The sequence below is a fragment of the Sitophilus oryzae genome, unplaced genomic scaffold (genome assembly GCF_002938485.1).
Source record: "Sitophilus oryzae breed Bouriz unplaced genomic scaffold, Soryzae_2.0 scaffold_1000_pilon_pilon, whole genome shotgun sequence".
NCBI lineage: Eukaryota > Metazoa > Arthropoda > Insecta > Coleoptera > Curculionidae > Sitophilus > Sitophilus oryzae.
The window spans coordinates 1,241,665-1,261,093 of NW_022145617.1; the positions used below are offsets into that span (position 1 = coordinate 1,241,665).

General features: G+C 30.2%; 1 protein-coding gene across 1 annotated transcript in view; it reads left to right on the forward strand.

Moving 5' to 3' along the window:
* The first annotated feature begins 1,462 nt into the window (after window positions 1-1,462).
* Window positions 1,463-19,429, forward strand: part of LOC115878393 (multidrug resistance-associated protein 4-like) — a 65,661-nt gene continuing 47,694 nt past the window's right edge. Inside the window, exon 1 of the mRNA XM_030894931.1 lies at window positions 1,463-1,631. Coding sequence (XP_030750791.1) covers window positions 1,555-1,631 — 77 coding nt within the window. The 5' untranslated portion in view covers window positions 1,463-1,554. The remainder of the gene's footprint in view (window positions 1,632-19,429) is intronic.

Sequence of the window (19,429 nt, forward strand, 5' to 3'; positions counted from 1 at the left end):
GTAAATAAAACGCTAAATTTGTAAATAGCCCTACTTATTTTATTAAATGAAATGAATGGAATGCCGTACTCTGCCTGGAATTCACATGTAAAACAGCACGGCAGAGAAAACCATGATCATTATTCCAGAGAATCTAACTATGCTGTCCTGAACTTTAATAAAAGAGAAATAATAATATAGAAACTGTCCTCATACCTAGGTTTGTAGTTTAATACATTCAAAACATGCCACATTTATATCTTTCAAAACTGAAGAGGTTTTTGTTAGTTTAACGGGTCCCCACCCGTAGGTACGAAGTCCCTTGTTGCGGAATCGACGCTAAAGTTGAAGGTTTGGTGCCAATATCTTATAATTTAATAAATTGTAAGTTATTCTATGAATTATTGTATTTATTGTTTTTGTTTGCCCTTTTGCGAGCTAAGATATTCGCCCATGCAAGGTCGAAAATTGTTAGTACACTCTACAAGCCTCTTATTCTCACAAACCACAAACATCGGCACGAAGGATCAGTAAACGATTTTATTTAGATTACTTTTAACCTGAAATTATTTACAGCATAAATAGATTCCATTAAATGCATACACATGTTATATATTGTCTTTGTCAGATCAAATGAATAATGAAAAAGCTTTAGAATAGAATTACAACAAGAAAACAAAATAATATGATTAAGTTAACATTAGTTAAATAATGAGAAAACATTTACTTTACCTTTAATAACATTCTTTGTCACAGAACTCAAGAACCAAAATAAAATCAATGCGTCTCGAGTGGTAGTCTAGAAGCTATTATCTAACAACTATCACCTCTGTTCGTCGCCTGATTTCCCTCTCCCTAGTTTGTGAATAATATTTTAAAAATCGTCATCGTTTTTAAAAAAAAATATTTTTAAAAACGTCATCTCCGTTGTTCTGAGTCTTTGTTTTTTAACTTTTGTGGTAGTCCAGGCTTCACTTCCGTATAATACTATCGGTACTGCTAATTTATTATATAGTCTCACTTGCGTTTCTAGCCGTGCATTGTTTTTCAAAGTTTTAGCGATAGTTCCACACTGACTGGAATTTATTTATTTTTTTCATGTAGTCATTATCTTTATCATAGGTTATGTGGCATCCCAAGAAGCTGAAGTGCGATATTTGCTGTAGTGGTTTATTTCTTAAAACTATTTTGGTGCGGATTCCGTCTTTGTCCCAGTGTGCCATCACTTTTGTTTTTTCGGTAGATATTTTTCCATGATATTTTGTTATTATCTTGTCTAGGAGATGAACCTGCCTTTGTAAGGTATCCTCGTCTGGTGCGACTAATCACTTGGTCGTCTGCAAACAGTCTGGAACAATCTAACGTCACTAACGTCTACAATCACTCTGAGGTAAAATATCAATTCAATTTTTTTCGTTAATATAAGGAAGTGGGTGTGCGTTATCGTAATCTGGCGGTGCGCCTGATAAACCATCCATATTCGCTAGCAGGAAAATTCAGACGGTACCGCCGCGAACATCGCAACGTTAGTTTGAAAAATGTTTCAGCGCTTGACAGACCTACGAGTTGCGGAAAATGGACCAAGGCGTGAGAATTACTAGAGAGAAAAACCCGCGGGAGAAGGCTTCTATTTTTTCTATTATATTATTCTGGTAAGTAGATCTTTTAGTTTTTAGTTTTAATTCTAAATTCATTATTAAATACAGAGAAAAATATAGTGCAAATATTTTTTGATAACAGATTTTTTATTTTTAATTTTAAAATAATTTTTGAATTTGAGAAAAATAAGTGTAATAATTCTTTGAAAACAGAAGAAATAAAAAAGCAGTGCTTAATTCATAATCTACACTCGCCGGCACGAAAAACGGGTACCTTAAAATTTTCATGTATTTTAAAGTTTTATATACAGGGACCGGCAATAGTGCGTCGGGCATCTGTAGCTCCTAGAATAACAAACTTAGAAATGTTGTTTAAGTTCAAATCTAAAGTATGTTCTAGGATGTATTCCAGGAAAATATTTTAACTTCTATAGGGTGGCTCAAAAAAGTGTGAGTGGATCGGGACGATTCTTTTTAAATGGAACACCCTGTATATTATTGCATTTTTGGCTTCTTTTTAGATTACTTTACATAATCCTAAGATAATATGAGTAAATATATTTCGATAGTTTCAGAGATATTCATAAATAAATAAAAAATATATATTTTTCAGCCTTTCTTAAAAAAATTATTAAAGATACAAAAACTGTCCTGAAATCAAAACTATATGAGATATTTACTTTAGATGGTCTGTACTTACTTTGCTATAAATATGGTAATCGTATATTATACAGGATGTTCAAAATTTTACGCCAAACTTTCTAAAATATAAAATAATTTTTCTTCGTTTTTTTTTAATCGAAACACCCTGTATATTATCTTTTCAATAGATGGAGAATTAAGAGATGAACATCCTGATCCACTCACACTTTTTTGAGCCACCCTATAGAAGTTAAAATATTTTCCTGAAATACATCCTTGTACATACTTTAGGTTTACACTTAAACAAAATTCCCAAATTTTTTATTCTAGGAGCTACATATGCCCGACGCACTATTGCCGGACCCTGTACTGTATATTGTGTTCTAGTTGACCGATTTTCAGGATCTTTTAAGCAATTTGAAGCTGAATTATTTGACTTTTTAGTATCTCTTTCTAAATTAAGAATGAAAGTTACCATCTGTCAATTATACAAGGGAACACACCATGTTGTTATTTTGGGGGAAGTTTGGAACACCCTGTGGAATATGTTAAAAAATCAAGGAATTTGAAAATCATTTTATTATCTATAAGTGCATCTTTTCTCGATTGTTTATATTTTGGTTAATCTCAATAGCTTTATTTTTCTTTGGAGATTTTCGCTTTTGAAGAAGACACTAACATTTTTTCGTATTTTTATATTAAAACCATGACCTAAGGCAAGTTATAACAGTGTTTATGATTTATGTAATGTTACTTCTATTGAAAAATCATAGTATTATTGCTTGTTGGCTGTTGGGCAGTTACTTTCGCAGAGATGGGTTTAAGTCCAGAAGTTGTTTCCGCTATAGTTGCTTTAATTGAAGATGATAGAGATCAAAATTATGTCGCTAATATATTTATGTGTTCACGAAGTATAGTACAGTCGGTTTCTCAAGACAAGTTCATATGCTAGACGTCCAGTAATCGAAATTAATTAAAAAAAAATCGAAACTAATTTTCAATTTAGAAAGATATACTAAAAAGTCAAATAATTTAGCTACATTTTGCTTAAAAAATCATCAAAATCGACCCACTAGAACAAAATATATTAAACTTTAAAATATCAAAATTTTAAGGTGCCTGTTTTTCGTGCTAGTGAGTGTATTTCAATTAATCATGAAGTTAATATAAAATAATCTTCTTTAATCATTCGTTAATTCAAAATTAATATTCTTATGACATTTATATTGGTGGATCTATTAATTCCTATGTACAAGGTGTTTAAAAAAACATGGGCTTTCCTCTTGTAGAAATAAGATTTATTTTTCATACCCACATAGGGTCCGATTATGAATTGTTTCGAAGCTAGAGGAAGAAGCACTTGGACGAAAATTATAATAAAGCTAAAAAAATTAAAATTTTAATCCCCTGTAGCTAAGAAAATAAAGCAGAATCGGACCTATGAGGAATTTCCAATTTCCACACGAGAAATGACACATATTTTTTGAAACGCCCTGTATAATATCTATATCCTTGTGGCGTCTTTATTTCTTTAAAAGACTTCTGGGTTTTTGGTCTCTAGAAGATTCACTAGAACCATTTTAACTTACACTAAACCATTGAACACTGAACAACAAACAAAAAAAATGTAATATAGAAAATATCATGTAAAGGTGATACATTTTATATTGGTGAAACATCTAATGTTCTCTTTTGTTAAAAAATATTGTATTGCAAAGGATGTAGTTTTGTTATAGGAATCCATTTCTTGTAAGCTTGAAAAATTGAAAAGTAGTTTTATTGGCCCGTATTGCGATTATTGACAGCATCCTCACTAAATTTAGTAGTTTTTTCTTAACTTAGTCAGACACGACTAAACCTACTGTTTTATACAGGGTTGTTCACCACATACGACACGGAGTATTGTAGCTAAACGATTAGATTTTACAAATTGTAAGTTTTGGGTTCGTTGAAGGACTATTGGAGCTACAATTTAAAAATATTTTTACAAGATACAGAGTGTCCCAAATAAGTAAAAAATATTATAGTTGTATTTTTTTAAACGGAACACTCTGTATAGTATTCTATTTTTGGATTCTACGATTGAAATAAAGGTAAATTTGATTAAGGTTTATCACACTTAAATCTTACCGTTGTTGAAATATTTTCAATTTTATGAAATTGCAGAAAAAATTTCAAGGCTTCATTTCTCCAAGGGTATCAGAGTTTTTAATACTAAATATTTACTGCACATTATTTATTGATCAGATATTGTGTTGCAATAATAAAAAATTTTCTATCTTATACAGAGTGTCCAAAAATTTACATTAAACAATTACTAGCTTTAACCGACAATAAGTTGTTTAATTTAAATGGAACACCCTATATATTTTAAGTGAATCAGATGCACAATGTAATTGTCTATCAAATTGTATTATACCATTTTTTACCCATGTCTTCAAGTTTTCGTTGAAAATGCATTTTCTTATAATTTAGACCTCATTTATCAATATACCCATGGAATATTGATATTTTAGATTATTTTTAAAGATGTAACAAATTTTCAAAAAGTACAGATACTAATATTGTCGATATAGTTCGCTTATTTCATTAAAAAATAAAAAAAATATCTTTTGTTAAAGAGGACCAGTTAATATGACCCCAGTATTCAAACTACATTAATTGACTGTTTACGTTGATTAATAATAATTGCTCCAAATACTAAAAAACTAAATTTTGGGTGTGTATTAGACAGTGTGTTAAAAAGAAACATCTTATAAATGTTATTTCATTTTTTGACGAATGCTTATTTATAAAAACAGAGACGTTCATTTAAATAACTTATTATTATATTAATTTCTGAGCCAAGTCCATATTTATTTAGAATATTTTATTAATTAAAACAATTTAAAAGTATGTAATTAACTAATTTTTGGTCGGACATAATGGTGGTATATTTAATTGGTATATTTTTTTACAAAGATTTAAATAGTTTTTTTGTATACCAATGGGCTTGCAATATTTACCACCTGTACATTTTGTACATATTTGTTGCTTTAAAAAAATCTGAAATGTCAATATTCCATAGGTATAGTGATAAATGAGGTCTAAATTATAAGAAAATGCATTTTCAACGAAAACTTAAAGAGATAGATAAAAAATGGTATAATAAAATTTGATAGACAATTAAATTGTGCATATGATTCACGTAAAATATACAAGGTGTTCCGTTTAAATTAAACAAGTTATTGCTGTTTAAAGTTAGTAATTATTTAATACAAAATTTTGGACACTCTGTATAAGGTAGTAAAATTTCTATTATTGCAACACAATATCTGATCAATAAATAATCTTCAGTAAATATTTAGTATTAAAAACTTTTATACCCTTGGAGAAATGAAGCCTTAAAATTTTTACTGCAATTTCATAAAATTGAAAATATTTCAAAAACGGTAAGATTTAAGTGTGATAAACCTTAATCAAATTTACTTTTATTTCAATCGTAGAATCCAAAAATATAATAATATACAGGGTGTTCCATTTAAAAAAACACAACTATAATATTTTTTACTTATTTGGGACACTCTGTATCTTGTAAAAATATTTTTAAATTGTAGCTGTAATAGTCCTTCAACGAACCCAACACTTACAATTTGTAAAAATCTAATGGTTTAGCTACAATACTCCGTGTCGTATGTGGTGAACAACCCTGTATAAATTTAAAAATATTTAGATGTATCAGTTTTAACTAAAAAAATAATATATTAACTAAAAAGTATCTGTTTCATCTTGATACTAGTTGGCCCCATTAACATATTTCAAATGTGTACATTCTATAAATACACATCTGTTGTTTTAAAATGAACTTTTCTAACTTTGTATGAGTTTATTTAAATGTATCCTTGTAATTTATAACCACTTCTGAGAGAATGACCTAAACAAATACATAAAAAATAACATATGCATTTAGGGGAATCACTGCAGGATTCTGAAGTTAATTGATATATTTAGTATTGACATCAGATGTAAACAAACGTTTAAAAATTAAAAAAAATCCATATAAAATAAGCAAGAATAAATTACGATTTATCATGATTAGTTTTATTTTAATAACGCATATGTGGTTCAAATTTATTTATTTTTATAAACAATATACATCTTTGTTAAATTGTATCAATGTACTTATAGGCCAGTAAGCGAGGATAAAAATAGGGTATTACCTCCGAATTGTTGACACCCGCACCGATTGACGTGAAATTTTAACAGAGAATAGATATACCTATATGTAAGAAACAAAAGTTACATAGTAGCGATATGTGCTTTTACCCTGGGGGTGACTGCCACCCCTTCTCGGGGTGAAAAATAAATCACTCATTTTAATTGAAATCATCAATAAAGGGATGCATTCTAAGCAAAAAATGTTCTATAACATTTTTTCAGAAAATTAATATTTTCCGAGTTATTTATGATTGAAAATGTTGATTTTTCATCTAAAAACTGCATATTTTACTGCCATTTTTTATAAATAACTCGAAAACCTTGGGTTTTATCTCAAAAATGAAGATTTTGGAGAGGAGAAGAAAATGAAGATTAAGAAAATAAATATGGCCGTTTTTAAAGTGCTCGAAAAGACCTTTTAAATGCTTTTTTAAAAGTTCATTTCAAGTTCGTAGCTCAAAAACTCGCGGAGTTATGATAAAAATAAAATGGTCATCTCATATTTTCGGAAAAAAATTAACAAGATCTATGAAGAAAATATTTCAACTATCGAATGGTTTTATTCGAATAAAATCATTCATTCATTGTATACTAAAGCATATGTGACAACCTCGCCGTGCGACTAAATGGTTATCGTTGCGCCACGAGCCACGACTATCGAATGCTTTTGATAAATGAAATTTAGTATTCGTTTGATTTTTGTGTGCGTCAGTGCATTATTAGTTCTTCCAAATTTTTATAACTTCGCCTTGTAAATACTATGCTATTTTTGCGTTTATTAAAATATTTAAAATACTAAAATAGTAGTTTTTTTAATTGACGATTGTGTGCGAATTGGTCAAAATTTTTGCCGAAAATTTGTGTGATTTTCCATAGCCCGATCTTTCAATTATTTAATTTTATATGGTATATTATGGTTAGGTTAGATTGCATTTTTTAATGGGAAATTTTGAGAAGTAGCAATTTTTAAGAGAGATGAGATCAACTTACAATTAATTTTAAAAATACATATTTGTATTTTAGATGTTTTAATACTATGAATTTTGAACTTAATAATCATATTTAAGTAATGTGGTTACGTAAATGTGGTTATCGAACTCAAATTTTGGAAAAAATTTTCGAAAAAAAAATTGAAAAAATTAAATTGAAAGTTTTACACGTGCCAATTTAAAAAAAGTTAACAATGTTTGTATTTTGTTTATGCTAATTCTCTTACATGTAGTTTTTTGCGAAGAAATATTTCATTTATTTTTTAAAATAAATGCCAGTAAAAGTAAATATTATTTTTAAATAGTAATATAAAGTAATAAAAAGTAATATAAATAATTTTGATTTCTAATTTTTTATTTATATTTTCCTTCCATTACACTGCATGCTTAGAAAATTAATAAATGTTTATATTTCATGACTTTAAAATTTGTTGTTAATATAACAAATTAGTTCTGTAATTATTATTATTTAATAAACCAACGTTGCCATTTAGAGACTATATTATTTTTAAATAGGATATAATATAAATACTTTTGACTTCTATTTGTTGTTTATATTTTAGACGTACTATCCCTAACTAACTAATGCTAAAGAATAATATTCTTTGCTTATACCAACTAATACGAATATATGGCAACAGCGCCCTTCATAATGTATTTTCTGTGTAAATACTAGCACCTCAATAAAAAAAATAATGTGTCCTTATTTATATTTGACTCCGCAAAAAATCAAAGATGCCGGCTTCTTTCATAGCATTTTCTAGGAAAGAAACCTACGTCGCCGGACGACAACTAAAATCCAGTTTATATTTCATTAAAATCGATCCTGACGAATAAATGAATTTGATAAATGAATGAATTTTATATATGAAAGGTTTTTGCTGCCGAATTACTAGTATACAATATTTCAAGGCAAATGACGCATCTATTCGATAATTTTTATTCGAATAGTTTTCGACGAATGTTTTTTTACTAGCTATCGAATTATTCGAATGAATTGCAACTATCGAATGTTTCGATAGTATTCATTCGATAGTTCCCACTACTAGTTATGATAAAAATAAAATGGTCATCTCATATTTTCGGAAAAAAATTAACAAGATCTATGACTAAAATCATAAAAATAAAACTATCAATTTGTAGGAAATTACAGGAGCTACAAATTAACCTCTATAAGTTAAACAGTCTTGAACTCTTCATTTTACGAGATTTTGGTGTTTTAAGGGCTCAAAGAAGGTGGTCCTTACAAGCCAGTCAAACTAAAAAAAGTAATATATACGAAATAAAGAGATCGACAAAAAATTGAAAGAGAACAAAACATTTCTTACGTATCTCGCTTAGTTTTTGAGATATGACAAAAAAAATATTTTTTTTTCATTATTTTCAACTTTTTTCCAAATTTGGGCATTCTAAACCTCTCGAACTTGCATAGCCCATTATTATAGTCTGAAAAACGAATAACTTTGAATTTGACAGTTTCCGCGGGCTTTTCTAGTGTTAATTTTATTAAGTATAATTTTTTTTTAAGAAATTAATTTTTATATTAAAATTATTAAACTAATTTAATTTAAATTATATAAGCAGCTCGCTAGTCTTTTCCAAAAGTGCCTTAATGGTGAAAATATACCGAAAGAATGGAAGACATCATATATAACAACAATACACAAGAAAGGAAGTAAAGACGATTGCGATAACTATCGAGGAATCTCCGTGCTGAGCTCTGTTTCAAGGGTCTATGGGAAATTGGTCAAAAAGAGAATTGAGGAAGAATACCGGGATATGGAGGCTGAAGAACAAGCGGGATTTAGAGCTGGTAGATCCACGGTCGACCATTTATTTACACTAACACAGATAATTGAGAAAAAGATGGCAAGAAATCAAGAAATACATCTCCTCTACATAGACCTCAAGAAAGCATATGATGTGTACCCCAGTCTAAATTGCGGGAAGCCCTCGAGAAAACGAATATCAGCATAACATTAATTAAGGCTGTCCAAGAACTTTATAAGAACAACATTAGCCAAGTAAAGAAAGGAAAAACAATATCAAAGGGATTCAGCATAAACAAAGGTCTTAAACAGGGCTGCTGTCTATCGCCCACACTGTTTAAAATCTATTTGGAACAAGCTCTGAAAACGTGGAAAAGGAAGTGTGAACAGATGGGGATACTATTAAACGACTCGATACTTTACACTCTTTGTTTCGCTGATGATCAAATAATACTAGCTCAAGACTACGAGGATCTGGAATATATGACCCGCAAACTAATTGAAAAGTATAACAAGTGGGGGCTGGAGGTAAACCTTAAGAAGACGGAATATATGTGTATCGGCGGCGAACAACAGAACATAATCCTAGAACAGCAACAGCAAGAAATAAAACACTGCCAAAAATATAAATACCTTGGCATGCACATTACCACCCTTGGTAGCCTTGATGAAGAAATTAAGTGCAGAAACAACCATGGAAGACAAGCAATTAGACAACTCAACAGTATTTTATGGGATAAGGCCGTATCAAAAGAAAACAAACACAAAATTTATAACAGCATAGTTAAAAGTATCATTAGTTATGGTAGTGAAGTATGGCCTTTGAAAAAAAGAAACCTTAAGTTACTCGAAGCTACAGAAATGGACTTTTGGAGGCGCGCGGCCGGAAAATCGAAACTGGATAGAGTTAGAAATGAAAGAATTCAGAACATCATGGGCGTTAAACACCGAATATCAGAAGACATCAAAATTAACCAACTCAGGTGGTACGGGCACGTACAAAGAATGGAAGAGAACAGAATCCCGAAAAAATACTCAATTGGACACCACAAGGCAAACGCAAGAGAGGAGACCTAGACGGAGTTGGAGAGAAGGAATAGACGGGGACATCAGAACAAGAGGAATAGACGAAAACCTCTGGACAGACAGAGACCAATGGAGACTGGAAATCAGAAGACGTCGAAGAACGTTATAAACTGATTTGTATATATATCATTTTATTAAGTTACTTGCGGGCCTGCTGACGCAATGCCGTCTCTAATAGAACAGCCTCGGAGCGAGATTTATGATGTCACGCTAGTTAGATACTACGGATTAATAAATATGTTGTAGAATACATGGAAAACATAATTATTCCTCGTGTTTTTGGTTTGTATTTTAAAAATGATATAGTTTACATGAAATATACATAATATACAGTTAATAAATACAATATATACATATATACCTATTTATAGTAATAAATACTTTGGCAGATAAACTATGAACCATATAAATGCAGCAAATGTTTTACAATATGGCTGAAATCGTACTCCATAGTCAATGTAGATAGTTTTTGTGTTAAGAATAATAATTTAAAAAAATATTTGGTCATCTTTTAACAAGTTTATATTAGTTTATTAATTGCAGTAAACATTATAATATATAAATAAATTTTGTTAATGCAAATAATAATACATCACTATTAGTAGATATTGAATGTTTTTTGTTAAATTAGATCGATTTTCAAACCCCAAATTTTAAAATATATTTTACATTTTACCCATTATCTTATGTACCACCTATTCATTATTTGTATATTGCTCCGTGGCTGTTCTATTAGAGACGGCATTGGTCTAATATTTAGAAATGTCAAAAGCTGATGACATTTTACTTTTGTCAATTATGACATTTCGTGTTGATTTTTTCAAGAAGAAAACTTGACTGTCACTTGTTTTATTATTTTCCTTTTCTATTTCACGAAAGTAAAAAGAGTTACCTATCTGATTTGTTTAGGCATTCAATTTAAAGAATATCAGTAACTTTTTTGACAGAGGGATTTTATATTTGCCATGTTGGTAAAAAATAACGGTCAAAATTCAAAGTTATTCATTTTATAGACTATAGTACCTAAATATAGCCTACTGTACAGGGTGGGTCAAATTCGACGCTTTTAAATGGAAACACCCTTTTCTATAGGAGATAGACAAAAACTAATATCGGTGTCTGGAGCTCAATTTTTATCAAAAACATGATGCTGAAAACCGCATATCAATATCTGTTACCGTTTCGGAGTTACGGGGTGTTTTTTAAAAATGTGCATTTTTAACAAATCGCCGTAACTTTTGGAAAAATGGAAAATTTTGTATTTTTATGAAAACGTTTCCAACGCACCTTTTTACGTAGAATTTAATGGTTTAAGTATACTTTTGTTTAAATTAATAATTTAAGAATTATCAACAGAAAATTTGATTTTTTATTTGGGACACGCTATATATTTTTAATTTATTGAAAAAAATTTAAAATTACCTTTCCAAAAATATAACACACTTGATATTTTCCTCGATTCCTCTTCGAGATATAGAGTATATAAAAATTCGCCCGCTTTAAATAAGTAGGCTTTGAACGTCACCGGCTGTAATGCAAAAAAATTCTAGCTGTGAGTATCAATTAAAACGAAAATAATATTTGCTATGAGAGATGCAGAATTTTATGACAATTTAAAATATATTTAACCAACATCAACACATTTAAACTATATCCAATAACAATAAAAATAAATAGCGAACCAAGACATGAGATTTTGCTACAATAGGTGTTCGACATATCGACCGTCTTCTGTTATGGACAGACGGGGCAGTTTTTGAACATTTCTCGCGGACTTCATTAACTCAGTGGGGGTGAAAGATACCCTCTCATAACTGCTAAGTATTTCTAATTATTCTTGTCTACATTAAACGGAAGAATAAGGAACCTTTATTCTTCCGCAAATATATCCATAGGATTAGATCCATGGGCACTAAGTCAGGCGGCCTCGACGGCCAACGGCTGTGATCTTGGTTAGCTATTCAATTATTCTTGAAATTGGCTGAAAAAATTTGCTGATAACTTCAGCATTCTGAGGCGGTGCGTCGCGTCGTCTTGCTGGAAAATATGTTTTCGAGTTTCATTAAGGGCATATCATCAATAAGAGGTCCAAAGCCCACTAGTTAAAAGTGGCGAACTTTTAAAAATTCTGTATTTCGAAGGGGATTATAACAAAATATCAAGTGTGCTATATTTTTGGAAAGGTAATTCTAAATTCTTTTCAGTTAATAAATAATATAGAGGGTGTCCCAAATAAAAAATTAATTTTTCTGTTGATAACTCTTAAATTATAAATTTAAAAAAAATATACTTAAACCATTCAATTCTACGTAAAAAGGTGCTTTGGAAATGTTTTTATAGAAATACAAAATTTTCCATAGCAAAAAAGTTACAGCGATTTGTTAAAAATGCATATTTTTAAAAAACACCCCGTAACTCCGAAATGGTAACAGATATTGATGTGCGGTTTTCACCATCATGTTTTTGATGAAAATTGAGCTCCAGACATCGATATTAGTTTTCGTCTATCTCCTATAGAAAAGGGTGTTTCCATTTAAAAGCATCGAATTTGACCCACCCTGTACATGTATTACGCTTAGTCCTTAGGTTTTTGTTCTTATGATTTTAGTCGTAGATTTCGTTGTTAATTTTTTCCCGAAAAAATGAGGTGACCATTTTATTTTTAACATAACTTCGCGAGTCTTTGAGCTATGAATTTTTTTAAAAAAGCATTTAAAAGGTCTCTTCAAGTAAGCATTTTCTTCAAAAGAAGTGTTCTGTCGCCATTATTTTTGGTATAAAGTTGCAATTTAGTTTTCGAAAAATAAAAAATCACCTTTACAGAGTGATAACTCGGCTATTATTACACCTACGGCAATCAACAATGAATCGTTTAGTTATTCGAAAAGGTTCATTTGGTTCATGTTTATATGAGTTTAGCGATAAAACGCAAGGTTTTCGAGTTATTCATAAAAAATGGCAGAAAAATATACAGTTTTTAGACGAAAAATCAACATTTTCAATCCTAAATAACTAGGAAAATATTAATTTTCTGAAAAAATATTATAGAACATTTTTTGCTTAGAATTCATCCCTTTATTGATGTTTGCAATTAAAATGGGTGATTTATTTTTGCACTACCCCTAGGGTTCACCCTGGGGGTAGTACAAGTTATATAGTAGCACACATCGCTACTATACAGGGTGTCCCAGAAATAAGCGCAAATATTTTAACTGGTAGTATAGTTCAACCCCAGAAACACGCCTATGAGGTTTTTTTTGCGAAAAAAAATGTTGAAAATTTAAAATATTTCTTGACATTTTCCGGGAAATTTGAAAAAACTTTTTAGTGCCACTTGTTTATTCACCTAAGATTTCCCTACGGTGTATCTAAACCTTGCAGTGTTGCAACCTCTACATTAGTTATCTACATTCTACATAGTTCGGCGGAACATAGTTCTACATTTATAAATTCATAGACAAATTTCTACTCAAAAAATTAGGAATGTTATATTTAATCTTTTATCAGTGCTCATTGTTAATAATTATAGAAAAAAAACACATTAATTATTTTTAGTACTTACCCTTTCAATGAAAACTTACCAAAAACCATTGAAAATTAACTAAAACATTACGTTTATGACATTTACGAAAATCTTTGTTATGCTGCAAAATAACTTTATTTTGGAATAAATTTAATAAAGTGATTCATATTATTCACAATCCGGTCACAAAAAGAAATTCCTAAAATGTTTATCGTAATTTAGAATTCAATTCAAGAAATTTAGAAAACAGCCCAACGAATAATCGATTCATTTTTGTTTTGTTTGTTTTCTTTCATGTTTCTCTGTTTTATTTGAACCACTGTTTTATAAAACACCTTGAAAAGCGCACATTACTTTGAATACCTTACTGAATGAATAAATGTTGAGAATTATTGTCTCTTATCGCCACTTTACCAACTATTTTCAATCTAAGAAAATACATGTTTCACTCGACAATTATTGACAACGTATTTTGTTTTTTCGCTATTTTTTCGATGTATTTCGACAATTCCATCGACAGCCTTACCGTCAGCCAAGAATTGCCGCGTGTGAACTGGTCCTTTGAGTCGCCAGTTGCCGCGCCGTCGTGGTGGGCTTGCGTCGGACGACGATGTTAAGCAACGTTGCCGTAGTTACAACAATTTCAAATTCAAGACATTCGAAGCAATCAAATTCGTATTAAATTTTAAAAATAAAACAGAGAAACAGGAAAGGAAATAAACAAAACAAAAATGAATTGATTATTCGTCGGGCTGTTTTCGATGTATTGAATTCTGAATTACGATAAACATTTTAGAAATTTCTTTTTTGTGACTTTATCAATAACCAATTCATTTGTGTTTTGTTTGTTTCCTTTCATGTTTTTCTGTTTTATTTTTAAAATTTAATAAGAATTTGATTGCTTCGAGTGTCTTGAATTTGAAATTGTTGAAACTACGGCAACCTCGCATGACGCAAGCTCGACACGGCGGCGCGACAAAGGAGCAGTTACCAGTGATGCGCAGCTCTCTTGGCCGACGCGACGTTTGGGCTGTCGATGGAATTGTTGAAATACATAGAAAATTGTGCGAAAAAACAAAATACGTATTTAAAATTGTTGAGTGAAACATGTATTTTCTTATATTGAAAGTAGTTCAGAAAGTGGCAGTAAGAGACAATAATTCTCAACATTTATTCATTCGGAAAGGTATTCAAAGTAATGTGTGCTTTTCAAGGTGTTTTGTAAATCAGTGGTTCAAATTGTGATGAGGCCTATATGAAAATAATTTGTTAAAAATGGGGACTGTTATTTTAGTAAGTGTATTTTAGTTAAGTGTATATCGAAAAAGGGAACTGTCACAGTTACATCGATCTGTCATAAGTATCTTTTTTAATGTTGGGTAAGTTTTTTAATTTAACTTCTTTAACACATTATTAAACATTTAACTTTTAATTTATTTTATGTAATAATATCACAATCTTAAAAATGTAAAACATCTCTGCAAACTCCTCAGGTGTTGTGATTTTATGACTTACTTTTAACATATACTTTCTTGTCCCTATGGCAACACAGTGCGTTGAATTAACTGAAATCCGGGCTTGATCCGGGTAATTGGATGTAGTTGGCGATATCTGCCGGCGGTTCTCAAAATGTTGCGATTATTTTTTTAAATTTTCAAAGTTAAATAACTCGGTTATTTTCAATTTATTTTAAAAATGGTAAAGAGAAAATACGTTTATTTTGACCAGATCTACCACCCCTTAAAATATCTGCACTCATTTCTGGGACACCCTGTATAACTTTTGTTTCTTACATATATCTCTATTCACTGTTAAAATTTCACGTCAATCGGTGAAGATGTTCAGAATTCGGACCCTAAAACCCTCGCTTACTGGCCTGTTACTGAATGGTTTTATTCTTAATTTTGTTATTAACTATTTTGTATGTAGGTTAGTATGGGGAATCTCCAGATGTATCTATGCTTTTAGAGAAATATTTAACTTCGACCATATTAATGTAACGCTATAAAAATAAATATATGATCTAGAGAGAATAAATATTCTTACATGATTTCTTTTATTTGTAATTGCTTCTGTTTTATGGTAATATGATGAAAAATAGTCAAAAGCTAATTGGGATGTTAAATACTTTACTTAAATATTTTTACTTGTTGAAATTACTCTTAGAAATGTTTATAAAATATTGTTAATTACTTTGTCACTAATTAGGTATATGGGTTTTTTTTATTTCATTATAAATACATAAATATTCCGTACTGTATACCGGGTGCGTCTCGAAAGTGGCTCACCTTTATAACTTTTTTATTTTTCCAGATAAAAAAAACGAGATTTGGTATGTTAGTATATGACATAAATTGACGTATTCAATTCTTTTCGGCCACTTCCTGTTTCACCGGGAATGACTACAACTTTTGATTTTTACATGGCACCCTCGGTATTTTGTTACTCTACTTTTCGATGGCTATGAAATGGAGATCGCTGTCATTTTATATGCAAACTAGCGTGTACCAGCGACTTCGTTCGCGTCGAATTAATCATTTGTAATGATGATGATAAAGCAAAGCAAGACTTTCCATTAACATACAAACTGGATAAAATTTTCTCACATTTATGTCAGCATGAGAAAAAACAATATGGCGATATTATTATATAACTTGGTAATATTTGAGTTTCTAAAAATCCGTTTGCCAAAAATAAGCTTTTTACGTCAAGCAGTTTAAGCAGAATCATGGTTAAGAAATTTCCCAACTTTTTGGAACACCCTGTATGATTTTTTAAAAAATTTCAAAATATGTAAAAAAACCAAATAAATTATGCTGGTTCAAGCATTTTCCCGAAAGACTAACCGTTTTTTAAATAACAAATATTGTAATATTTGAGGGGCGTTTTCACCCTCTTGGAATTTGAGGTTCGAGAAACCCCTCCTTATCGAACCTCTACACCCCACAGTCAATCCGTTTACCAAAAATCAGCTTTAAACGTCAAGCAGCTTAAGCAGAATCGTGATTACTCAATGGTCATATTTTATGAAACACCCGGTATAAATTTATAAAAAATCTTAAAATATGTAAAAAAACAAAATAAAATATACGTGTTTAAGAGTTTTTCCGAAAAACTCACCGGTTTTTAAATAAAAAATATTTTAATATTTGAGGGATAGTTTCACCCCCTTAGAATTCGAGTTTCGAAAAATTCCTTCTTATCGAACCTCTACACCCTAAAGTCAATCTGTTTTCCAAAAATCAGCTTTTTACGTCAAGCGCTTTAAGCAGGATCGTGATTAATCAATGATCAGATTTTTTGAAACACCCTGTATACATTTTTAAACAATCTTAAAATATGTAAAAAAACAAAATAAAATATACGTCTTTAAGCGTTTTTTCGGAAACTTGACCGTTTTTTAAATAAAAAATATTGTAAAATTTGAGGGGAGGTTTCACCCACTTGGAACTGGAATTTCGAAAAATCCCTTCTTATCGAACCTCTACACCCTAGAATCAACCTGTATGTCAAAATTGAGCTTCTTACGTTGAGTGGTTTGAGCAGGATCGTGATTAATCAGTATGTCAGTCACTTAAGGATTTTATACAGGTTGTTAATTTGTTTATTACTCGCGGCCAGAGCTTTATGGTTGAAATATGGCAACCTCGGTCCCCTCGTCGATGGACGACGCGACGGGACGAGTCAGAAGAAAACCCTATAAGTGTATGCGTTCTCAATAGGCAGTGTTGCCATTCTGTTCCCCTATAAGTAACTGTCCAGTTAACAATCTGTATATTAGTATAGATTTATATGGGAGATGTTATCGATCGTCATTTCCCAGCCAACAGGACGTCGTTTTTTCTCGATCATACGGTATATAGTTAACAATGATCATCAAAGCCGTCTTGTCATATTGAAAAAAAACTTCAAAAAAAATGATAATTGAAAAAATTGAAAATTGTTGCTGGCAAGTTCATTTCGCTTTTAAAAATTAACCAAGGCAAAAAATAAAATTCTCAGGAGACATGGTTCTGACCGTCAAATTATATTTTAGGAAAATTTACAGACGAAATTATTGTACAGGGTGTTTTAAAGTTAAGGTAAAAAACAACCTCTCGTTAAACCTGTATAATATGCTAAATACCAAAGTTTATCAAAAACTGAGTTTACGAATTAAAGTTGATATACCTAATTATATACAGCTTGTTAAAAAACTCATGAAAATAGGGCTAAAAATAACAAAAATATAACACTTTAAATTTGACCAAAAATTTCTCCGTTGCGTTTTTCTTTTTGCATCTAAGTGTATTTATAAAATGTAATAGTCACTTTTTAAGGAATATGTATGGATTAAACATATGGATAAAAAGTATATTATATATCCTGTATCATCAGTGTAAATATTTATATAAGATTATCTATTTTAGTGCTGAGATATAGTATACTATGTGACAATTAAATAATTCGCAAATACAGTAAATAGTAGTAGGTGATCTGATGAATCGTACCAATAACAAAATTTTCTGCTTATCTCTTGATTAGATTAGATTAAGTATACTTCAAAAACGGATAAATATTTTCTATTTTGGCCAGGCATATTATTGTATTTATTGTAATTAAATTATTTATCATTATCAGAAATTAGTATTTTTTCACGAAAATATGAAGTGATTTTTGTCAGATTTTATTAATGTTCTCTATTTGGGATATCATCATTATATTTCCGGCATATTCAACCGTTTCCAGTTATGGTGAAGCCACATATTGACATAACCCCTTTGCGTTGATTGAAATAATTGGGTGGCTTATTTCTTCGATCAACGCTCTTTGTAATTGGGCCCATTGTTGTCCATTGTTGGCTATGCGAGTCCAAGTTATCCCTTTAAACTTTCTTATATCATACTCCCATCTCAGGTTTGGTATTCTTTTAAAAAAAGAAAGTAAAAAAAACACATCATTGTTTCACAACGAGATCTATCGATTAAAAATATCTTTAATATGGCGGCACTTCCGAAAACACCGGAAGTTCATAGTATTTTCTTTTTTTAAATGGATGCCACATGTTTTATTAAATATTTAGATTCTCTGTAAAATTTTATGAGCTCACCACCCCTCCAAGCTTGCAATTTTTTGAGTATGCATATTTAATTCGTATACTCTTTTATAAAGATTTAAATAGTTTTTTTGGTATACCAATAGGCTTGCAATATTTACCACTTGTACATTTTCTGCATATATGTTGCTTAAAAAAAATCTGAAATGTCAATATTCCATGGGTATAGTGATAAATGAGGTCTAAATTATAAGAAAATGCATTTTCTACGAAAATTTGAAGAGATAGGTAAAAAATGGTATAATACAATTTGATAGACAATTACATTGTGCATCTGATTCACGCAAAATATATAGGGTGTTCTATTTAAATTAAACACGCTATTGCCGTTTAAAGCTAGTAATTATTTAATATACATTTTTGGACACTCTGTATAAGGTAGTAAATTTTTTATCATTGCAACACAATATCTGGTCAATAAATAATCTTCAGTAAATATTTAGTATTAAAAACTTTGATACCCTTGGAGAAATGAAGCCTTAAAACTTTTTCTGCAATTTCATAAAATTGAAAATATTTCAAAAACGGTAAGGTTTAAGTATGATGAACCT